General features: G+C 39.0%; 1 protein-coding gene across 1 annotated transcript; it reads left to right on the plus strand.

Annotated features, from left to right (window-relative positions):
- Nucleotides 1-2,745: 2,745 nt before the first annotated feature.
- On the plus strand, nucleotides 2,746-8,527 carry hoxc13a (homeobox C13a). The gene is made up of 2 exons (XM_021567365.3): nucleotides 2,746-4,267; nucleotides 7,242-8,527. Exons 1-2 carry the CDS (start codon nucleotides 3,607-3,609, stop codon nucleotides 7,499-7,501), a joined length of 921 nt encoding a protein of 306 aa, XP_021423040.1. The 5' UTR covers nucleotides 2,746-3,606; the 3' UTR covers nucleotides 7,502-8,527.
- The last annotated feature ends 2,736 nt before the right edge of the window (nucleotides 8,528-11,263 follow it).

The following is an 11,263-nucleotide window of genomic DNA, read 5'->3' on the forward strand; positions in this document are numbered from 1 at the left end:
TTTTAAGGTCCGAACTGCAAGGGTACAATTATGTACCTAGAACTAAAGGTACAAAGGACGTACCTTACATCACTATAGTGACAAGCTGTGTATACCCCTTTAAGAACAAATCAGTCAATTTAGGAAATTAATCAGTTAATTAATTGAACATTCACCGTCATTTTCTTTGTTTCATTTCACACATAAGGTTGCTGGAATGGAATTTATGAGTGTCGACCCTTATCCCTGCATGCATGTTGCATACGATATAGCCTACTGTATCAGGTGTTTTCTGTATATTAGTAGCGTTGCAATATTTTGGCAATCAGGAAATATAACAGCATATATTATATTGGATATGTCCAAACTATTTGGGGATTTCGCTCATGGAGAATAAACATTTGAAGTCGTACTTTGCTGTTGTATCATTATCATTTGTTAAAACTTATAGAGGATGTTCCATAGCTCACATGAACGTTTATACATATCCATTTAACAGTCGTCGAGATGCCATGCAGGAATACCTGTTTTTGCGTGATTACAGCCTATGCATTCGTTAGAGTTTGGCTTATGGTATGGGAGTTTCTAGAAAAATGTCAAATCTATTGCTGACTTGGTGAAGAAATATCTGTACTTTAGAAGCACTGAAAACATGAATGTTGTCATTGTTGGGTGCTACTTTACCGCAGATAAATGATATCCTGAGCGAATAATGCGAATAATAATTACCCAAAGTAATGCAATTAATTGAGCAGGGAAATTCAATGACAACCCATGTACCCGAAATAAAGTTATTTGTCTTTACACGTTTAAGGACGCATATAAATGTATTGCCATAGGCCAGGCCTGCACACTCACGCATATAATACATGTGTTGCCATAGGCCGGGCCTGCACACTCTTCAATTAGCTTACCGCCCGATACAGAACGTTGGAGTTAGTTTGAATGCCTGTATAACCTCACAGATCCATTCATTTTATATGACACGTTTGAAAGAGGATTCTAAATGAGTCATAACTATAGTAATTCAAAAAGATTGACGTGATATCTTTATCAATAACCAAGCCTATGCAGTCTAATGTCCAAAAATATGTAAGAAGGTGAATGTGTATCGCAAGGGAACAATGCTGAATATTTGGTTACAAGTTAGAGGTGTTCTTTTTTTTTAAAGCCTTGCAACTCCACTTTAACAATGGAACACCATGTTCCATGGTGAAGCTAGTCCTGCCTACACCTCGCTAACAATTACATTGCAAAACGTGTATACGCCTATATAAATCATCAATGTAATCCATCTAAAATGTATAACATTTCTAAACACCTCTCACCAGCAAAGTTTCATGAAACGCATACGCGTTAATTGTATTAGTCTATCTAGCCTGTGTTATAGTGCCCAGTTTTCTGTCTCTCTTCCCTCTCCACACAGCCCCAAACCTAGTTGTCTTGTCCCTTTAAAAACACAGGAAATTACTTGAGCTACTATTGGACTGTTTGTCCTTCCTTGTCTTTATACTTACTATCCACTCTACAGGTATTTCAGAGTCAGGGTCTGTAAATTACAGGAGTTTGCATGCATACTCGGCAGAGTGTGAAGTTCATTCTTGTCTGTCTAGACTGATTACGACCTTGTTTGTCCGCGTTTTTTACCTTGACCTTGGACTTCCGTGCAGCTGCCATTTGGATGAGCCGGCCCTCCATAGCTGTAATCTCCGGATTTGAGACAACAGAGCACTATTTGTCTATGTGACGACGAATTACAGCCATCTAGTTGTACTCTAGCTTTCCCTTTCCTGTCTAGATATCCATATAATGTGTGCACAACACTGGCACAACCGTGGTATAACTGTTTCGCGGTCAATTTACAGTCGATTAGATATAGATAAACATGTAGAGATTCAAGAGATCGGATTGAATTTGATGAGTCTGAAATTGTTTAGGATAGACCAAAGCATCACAAGTAAAAATGTTGTGTTTGTTGAATATTCAGTAGTCATGTCCTATTGTCAATCTCCAAAACATTGGGACAACCTTTGGCGTCCTAAACACATAATTGCGTTATTAGAAACGTGACTGGCATCAGAACATTGAAATGTTGTATGGCATTTTAATGTTCTACATTTTAATGTATCTGTCTTCGGTCCAAAGGAAAGAACGACAAAATGAATAAAAAAACGAGTGCCTGCGCCTGAAGTAATCCTTCTTCCAAACAAATAAATAGATGGATCTCCTCCACACAAATAAAGTCTACTCATATGTGAACCTGTTCTGACGCTTTTTTTCTTTTAACTGACGGGGTATTATTTTGGAGTCATTAAAAATAGTGGAAAAAACAAAACACATTTGTGCTTTTTCAGTAACATGTTATTATTGCGAAAGGCTACAGATCATCTTGCGAGGTTACTTTCCCTTAAGTCAATCACTCTACCGATTGCAAAAGGCTGAAAAAAATAATATTTTTGCACGTTCATAGCTATCGATATTTATTCGAATATGAAGGCAATTGAAGGGACCACGATAAGAACAACATATAGGCAGATCTTGCGCTTTAATTTTTACAAACTTGACCCAAGATTTAGATTATACCCATCACTTTTGGATTTCCCAAAAAGAGCCAAATGTGACGCCCACTATTTTCTCCCACAAATATGAGTTAGGATTGTTTTTTGTTTTTTTAAGTATAATAAACTGCATTTGAAATGCGTCATGGGTTATAGTTCACCAACTAGGCTACGTTCGTAAATGAAAGATGCAATCCTGTAGCCTAATTAAACGGCCTGAATGAGTTTTCATTGAAATTAGAGTAAGCAGTAGAATTCATGCCAATGCAGTTCGGAATGCTGAAACTACTTACCCGTAGCCTACACACAGCTGACAAACATATAGCCTATTTAATGTTTTACCAATGGTCGTCTCATTATTTTCATTATAAGAAAATACACAATTACATGTTTGATTACATAGCTTACATGGTCTATTTCCATTAGCATGTATGCCTATTTGCATATGGATATAAGATATTATGTTAACCACTTGTGTGAGTATGCAAGTCTGAATATGCAACTTATTTTTGGTCATGCAAGCTAAACGTTTTCCACTCTGACTCCAAAATAAATTAATTGAGGGAACATTTGTCAATGAAACCAACACCGGCACTGTCACACAAAGCATAACAAGGCCTAGACTTGCATATTCAATTATTATAATACCATTCAAATGTATTTTTCATCTTGCCCAAAATGAAAACAATTCTGAGTTAATGAAATGTTTACTTCAGGATAATATTTTCCTGTGTCGGCCAAACTTTGCAGATTGTTTTCGTGTCCCCCTTCACCTAAGGTTTCCAACCTCCCCTTTAAGGATGTTCTTTAAGGTGACTTCAGCCAATGATGGGACCCTGTATTCCACAGAAAGACCTGGTGAAACTTGAGCTGCTAGTTGTTTAAAGGGCTGTTCTCCCCCCACTCACAAGCCCCAATCTCTTCGGGCTCGTTAGCATATCACGTGCCAGAACCTTAATGAACTGGACACACGGGTCTTGGTTGCGCATGCGCTCACGTAAAATGTAGTTGGAAATGAGGTGTCGGTCTTGGAGTAGTCGACTTTTAAAAACCATCCGCAGCCCCTGATATGACGACTTCACTGGTTCTGCATCCACGCTGGGCGGACACCTTGATGTACGTTTATGAAAAAAGCCCGAATGAAAACAATCCGAATAAAAACCAAACAATGGAGGGACTGAGCGGGAATTGCCCGGCGACCCATTGCAGGGACCTGATGTCGCACCCCGGGTTGGGGCGACATTCTGGCACTATAGCGACTCACCAGGGCTCGGTGTACTCGGATATATCTTCCCCAGACACCGGCCGACAGTGTCCTGCTCCCCAAACCTCCTCCAGTGCATCTCTGAGCTACGGTTATCCGTTTGGAAACCCTTATTACGGTTGTAGGTTATCTCACTCGCACAACGTGAACTTGCAGCAGAAGCCCTGCTCGTACCACCCCGCAGAGAAATATGCCGACCCCCACACCGCGTTGCCCACGGAAGAGGTGTCTAGCAGGGCGAAAGAGTTCGCCTTCTACCCCAGTTTTGCTAGCTCGTACCAAGCGGTTCCTGGATATCTAGATATGTCTGTGGTGCCCGGGATCAGCCACCCCGAACCCAGGCACGACGCATTGATTCCTATGGAGGGCTACCAGCACTGGGCTCTGTCAAATGGCTGGGATGGGCAGGTGTACTGTTCCAAGGAGCAAACACAGTCCACTCATCTTTGGAAATCCCCATTTCCAGGTATGAAATGTGATATGCTTTGACATTTAAATGTCTAGATAATGTGTGGAATTGCAGCATTGTCCTTTGTTTTTATTTAGCTTAGAATTGTTACCCATTATTGAAGTAACCTATTCCCTCCGTCGAAATGTACGTCGTTGTTATTGGATTTTAATTGCGGGGTTTCTATATGAAATGCAATGATTTCCTCATCGTAATGTAGCCGCATCATTTATCACGTGCCACACCAAAGTCCATAACCTATATGTCAATGATCAAGTGTAGAGTGGTATACAAACGACAATGTATATAAATGTATAGCATCCCTTTAGTACATTATTGAGAGACAGCGCAATATTTGTAGAACATCTCACAGCGTAATGAAACTGACAGTCAGACATGGTAGGCTATTTTCATCCACTGGGTCCTTTACTGGGGGAGTGTCTGTGCGGTTGGTTGGCTATGTCACTGATCGCTAAAATATGCCCAAAATCCTTAAATTCACGTCCTTCAATTCAACTCAGCACCATGGATTGTGCATTGGTTGAAACCATTTCTGAAAAATGAATCGTAAGAGATAACACCTTACTCAATGTGATTTTATGTATCTGATAAATAAACAACATGCATGACATATTGGGCAGACTAGAAACTCTTCAGAAACAAAACAATTCGTTTCAGCTTTGTTATTTCCAAGTCACAATATGACTGCAATAGTGCTTAAACCGGGTAGTGAGTCACACAGTGGCAGAATAGACAGGGGCATGAACACATACCCTTTCTCCTTGTATGATCAAATTTGCGAGCTAGGCTATAGGCTACTGTTTGGATTGTGCCAATAAATCTCTGCAGAGTCTGCAATGTTGCACGAGGGCGGGTTTGCATAGGCAGAATTAATTTTCCATTCGCCAAAGACTTGTGCGCCTAATATCTGTCTCACATACTGTGTTGCGTAACTATTGACAATCCAATGGCTTTTTGAAGAACAAAGTTTATTTTGTATTTGTCACATAGCCTATAGTCTGATATTTGATAAATGATACAGGGCCCATAACCGCCCAGTATGCTGTTTACATGGTGTTTACTAGACTGCTTCGTTTACAGCAAGGTTTTAACCTCTTGGTGAAATGTGTGTGTGCATTTCGGATACAGATGCGTTTAATTGTTGCCCTAGCTAGCTCTGTCCTCACGCCATTTTGCCTCCTTTTCCAGGAGTTTCCTTAAAAACACACACGCGGACCACGAGCTCGTGAATTACACACACACACACACACACACACACACACACACAGTTAATGTGTAGCCTATGGGTCTGTGTATCTGTCAGTGCGTGGCTGTGTGTAGAACTGTAAGGTTAAACTTTGAGACTTTACATTTCCTCCGAAAATATTGAACATTTCCTCTGAAAACGCTTAAATCCCAAACATTCTTGGGACAATGATGCCAACATTTCAATTGACTTGAGAAAACATGAGAACATGTGTGAGTGCAGAATTTCAACCATATTATTTTCCAAATAGCACTGGGTTTACCATGGAACATTTTGACATAACATGGCGGACGTGCCGTGCACAGAATAATTTATTTCCTCACGTTTCGTTTCACAAAACACATTTTGACCAGGAAATGAACATGTTCTAGTTTTGTTAACAAATATTTTGATATCAAGACATACAGCGGGAATGAAGGGATGCGTACCTGTTATTTGCGTATTTCTAATTCCTTCTAGCTCACTTAGCACCATGCCTCACTTAGCACCATGACTTAGCACCACGAAAATGATCTCATATGTAAAAATGTTAGTAGACCTATGGGGTATCTTTCATCTTAATACCATGAACCAGGCTACCCACCCCCCAAACCTAGTCTCGTCTTTAAAGCAAAGCCATACCTGTCCTTTCATGTCACTCAGACAGGCGGAACTGTTGGTCTGTCAGGCAGATTTTTGAGCAGCCAGACAGACCTAAGTCGTAGCTTTAAGTAACTTAAATCCCAATTCCCAACATAAATCAAACGTTTAGCTATTTCCACTTTAATGGGCCTACTCAAAAGTTTGATCGTGTCAACGTGTTCTTGATAACTAGGCTACGCCTATATCAGGTTAATTGACCCGGTAGAGGTAAGTGCATTTGTAGAAGATGAGAAAATTGCAGAAATATTCAAGAAATGCAATACTATTGTCCAGAAGTGCTAATCTTATCATCACAGTACAATACCAAAAATATTCAGAGATCCATTGCAGGGCATATAATTTGTGTAATTACGCAGTGATATGTCCACTGTTGAAAAACCTATTGTTTATGTTTTTATATTTATATCAATTATATGAACAATAATAAATATTTGGGGTAGGATGGATGTTTCGGAGATTTGGTCCCTTATATAATTCTGATTTTATTTAACTACTTTACAACATTGTGTACATCAGCAAGGCCACGCATATGTTATTATCACAAAAAATCTGAAAGAGAGACTACTAAATCCCTCATCCCTTTTCAAGATATACAAGGAAGTATAAACGATGCATCGACCCTCAAGGACCATTTCTGTGTGTTTCATGTCTTTATCACGGATCAAGATTATCATATTTTGAAGAAATGCAACATTTCACAAATGTTTGCCTGTCACTCAAAAAAACATCATCGAATACCTCATACACCTCAGGTGCCCGGATAAATATAACAACATGCTTATTATATTATTGTATGTGAACTTTAGCGATGAAAGTGTATAAATAAACATTTAAATACCAATAAAAGAGTAGACAGCCAATTGTGCATCCGAAAATCTCGTGCGTAATGTTTCAATTTAAATACGCACAATAGGCCCAGGTAATGTAATGTATTTAATGTCTATAAGGCCTTGTTGATATATTTGCATCTTCATAACAAACGTATTATTACATGAAATACATTTGAATTGATCAGAGGCAAAATTAGTGCTGGGAAATGTCTTTGCGTAATACATCTCTCCTTCTCTCTTTTTTTATCTCCAGACGTAGTCCCTTTGCAGCCTGAGATCAGTAGCTACCGTCGTGGACGTAAGAAACGGGTTCCCTACACCAAGCTCCAATTGAAGGAGCTGGAGAAAGAGTACGCTGCCAGCAAGTTCATCACCAAAGACAAAAGAAGACGCATCTCCGCCGGGACCAACCTCTCAGAGCGCCAAGTCACCATTTGGTTCCAGAACCGACGGGTGAAAGAGAAGAAATTTGTCTGTAAATCCAAGACTAGTAATCACACGCCTACTACTTGATAGATTTCCGGCCCTTTGTACACTACAGCTGATGTCCATCCCACCGTCTTTCAATCCATAATTTACCTCTTAGAGACAACCAAGCCTGAAGAATACTTCGGCAGTGTATTTTATTTAAGTACCAACAGTCCACACATCCATGCCATCACCAACCGCTCTTTTTTTTCGATATAGAGAAAGAAATGCTATAAAAACTGTGAAAATATTGAGAAATCAGTTAAACATTGTTTTATATGAATGTACATATATAAATATATAATATTTAAAACGATATCTGTATTTCAAAAAGACACAAGGATTGCGTGTTTTTTTTCCAAACCAATTGACATTTACAGGACTTTTCGTCCAACAGACAGCCAAATCCAAACAGACATATTAGATATGTTCATCGCGCCATCAACAGAAAGAGAATTGCAATATGGACATAAACTGGTCAGGGAGAACGACAACGAATGAACTCGAAAGTCTACAGAAAAAAACTACATGAGATGTGTTCTCCTCAGCCAAGAACTCAAGAGGGTTTTTGCAGGGGCTACGGATGATAAAATGGTTTTGTTCAAAACCGCCCCTGTCCCCGATTTCAGAAGCTATATATGTTTTCTTTCTGTAGGATATGTTTTGTTAATAAGGTAAAAGCAAGGCTGCTATTGTTGTACATGTAGAGTGCAATGCCTTTATTATTTAATTCATATTCTCTCGTATCACAGGGTTGTCAATTGGAACGTCTCAAACCCTTTGTGTGTTCCTTTATCAGTGAAGGATAATGTCTCTGTCATGCAACTGGAATGATTGTAAGCAATTAAAGTCAGTGAGTATTACACATAAATGCACAATCGATTTCTTTTGTTTTCTGTTTATAGTAGGCCTACGTATAGTAAAAAACAACAACATTTGGATCTGTTCACACGCCTTCTAAGCAGACAGACTGTCTTGTAACTTTCTTTCGTGCAGTATGTGAACTGTATTGTGGTGTTTAAAACGTACTGGTAAGGTGTTTCCTAAATAAATGATGATGAATAACATGATGTTGCTGAAATATGATGAATTAAATGACGTGTTTCTTTCCTGTCTCCTCTAAGTCACTTAGTGGAACTCTTTTTGAAATGTCATCTCACATCCCCATGAGCTTGTGGGCTTGTCACATCGCCGTTGGTTTTGAGGGACGTTTGATATATGGCCTAAAGCAGGGATGGGCAACTTGCAGCTGCAGGAATTTGTCATACAATTGCAACAAAAAAAAAGCATCTCCACCCCATCGAAAAATGTGTAGAGTTGCAGAGGACTTGATTTACAACGGCAGCATTTTCTCTACGCTCCTTTTTTTTTGCGTGTAACTTGCACAAATAGATTGACTGCTCAAATCAGTAGTCTGGATGTGTGGGTATAGATGTGGGTGTGCAGACCTGCGAACCACTGCAGCCCCTCATGATGAGTTGATATTTTTTTTGTGGCCTCCTTCCCAATAAAAGTTGCCCAACCCTGGCCTAAAGGAGTACTATATGCTTTTTGGATAGGCATGTTTTTGACATGTATGCTTGTATGTCTATGATATCCATAGGACAAAAAATGACTGATATTGGATGGTTTGCCGAGGATCGGTTGCATGGATAGGCCTATATTATATGCCCACTTAACACAGGCCTGTATATTGGGCCTATACTGCACTGTTTAATAAGAGAATGAACCTTTCGACAAAAGTTTAAAGTGGAGGCTTGCAATATGAGATCACCATGTCTAACTCGTCTCGAGATATTATAAATTACGTATTAGATGTGCCAGGACACAGCAACAGGATACCCATACGAAAATACATCCCCTGCCAATAATATGTTGTTATGTAATTAATGTGCCTTGTTTGTAAAAATCTCCCATGATGTTGCCACCAAACTAAAATATCCTACAGTATTCGCTTGCCTCATGTTCGGTATTGAGCAGCAAACGAATACGATATCAGTATAGGCAATCACGGGGAGTAGTGAACTATGTAATTCGACTTGTAATTATATGACATTTTGCTGTAGCTTGGTGGTAGTTGGACTAAATTAAAATCTTGGTAGTGTTTTCAGTAGTCAATTACATACTATAGCCATGTAGTGGTGTAGCTAACGTCTGGTACACACTACGTTTTTTGCTAAAATTACACGATTATGGGTCAAGTAGCCAAGATGTCCGTTCTTTTTCGACATCAGACCTGCTCAATTCTCACTTGAAACATAATTTCTTGTTTAATAGGCTAATTTACACATTACGTTAACCTCCAGAGCGATCTGTCTTGCAATTTGTAATCTATGACATTTCAGATTTTAGATATGGTAATTATTTTAGCCCAGGTAGTTTGGATGTAGTGAACTACTTTTTCAAAGTAAATTTAGTTTAGCTTCAGTGTAGTTTATCTTCTTCCAGTGTGAAATAATTGGTAGCTTGATAAACTACATTTTCATAATAGCTTCCCCAACACTGTGTATAGGCTATAATTGTGCCTTTATTTTCATGCTAACAGGCATACATTTAGATAATAGCTAAAATGCTGGCTGCAAGAAGCTCTCACAGAATTAGATGTTCATCCATGTATCTCCATCAGCAGATGTCCAAGTTGTTCCAAACGTGTTTAAAGGTTATGTTTAGACATGAACTCCGAAAGGTTAAGGTTAGGCATTAACTCCGAAATGTTAAGGTTAAGGATTGAGAGATAGGATTAAAACAAACATCTCAAAAACGACTTTCTTTAGTTGGATTTGAACATGCAAGGCACACCCAGAGGCACACCGGTAACCTACCTGAAGGTAACAGCGCTCACTGTTTCCCCTAGTGACCGGTTTCTACGTCAAATCCCGACGTTGTCAGACATGGATGGAGGTCGAAAACTGACTTGTATCACTGGTGACCTGGCTGGACTATAGGCCTCCAAAATACATTTCGTATCCGTAGGTAATACCATATGTGATATACTGTATGTTTGGTTGTATCTATCCTATCATGTCTCAGGGAATGTGGAGAAAGTATTTAAAGGTGCATGCACTTGTATTGAAGTAAATTAGAGATCTGTGCGCGAAGTTGGCTCACACGCCAAGCTATATAATTCGGCCCAAAGTCTTTCTTCTATCCTTGTTTGTGTATCGTCAAATAAAGTCCTTACATTCTGTAAATGTATTGGAGCAGTTGTATTATACTCGTCGCCATCATTGTTATTATTTGATAGGACCCGTATAAATATTCTTAGATATTGTTTATTGTTATCAGGCCTATTCCAATGCCATCAAACTGTTACATAGCCATCACTATGTACCCAGTACCCTGCCATGAACTTAGTCACTGTCACTACCTGGCTACCACCCGGTTACTCATCTCTGCACCTTAGTGGCTGCTGCCCTATGTACATAGATTTGGAACTCTGGTCACTTTAATAATGGACACTGGTCAATTTAATAATGTTTACATACTGTTTTACATATTTCAAATGTATATACTGTATTCTAGTCAAGGCCATCCTATTAAACTATTGCTGTGCATGTAGTATAATATCCACGTATTCTTCAGATATACTACATATTCTATCCACATACTGTCCATAATGCCTATACATCCCATCTTCCTAATAGTTCTATATTTCTTAATTTCATTATTTTACTTTTAGATTTGTGCGTATTGTTAGAAATTACTGAACTGTTGGAGCTAGGAACACAAGCATTATTGCTACCACCGCAATAACATCTGCTAAATGTGTGTATGCGACCAATAGCATTTGAATTGATTTGTTGAAGG

Source organism: Oncorhynchus mykiss, chromosome 16 (genome assembly GCF_057628025.1).
Source record: "Oncorhynchus mykiss isolate SJ-2025 chromosome 16, ASM5762802v1, whole genome shotgun sequence".
Lineage (NCBI taxonomy): Eukaryota > Metazoa > Chordata > Actinopteri > Salmoniformes > Salmonidae > Oncorhynchus > Oncorhynchus mykiss.

Excerpts from the sequence above, each read along its gene's own strand:
- hoxc13a (XM_021567365.3), top strand. The coding sequence starts at position 3,607 with ATGACGACTTCACTGGTTCTGCATCCACGCTGGGCGGACACCTTGATG. Across the intron at positions 4,268-7,241 it reads TTGGAAATCCCCATTTCCAG|ACGTAGTCCCTTTGCAGCCT; the intron begins GTATGAAATGTG and ends TTTTATCTCCAG.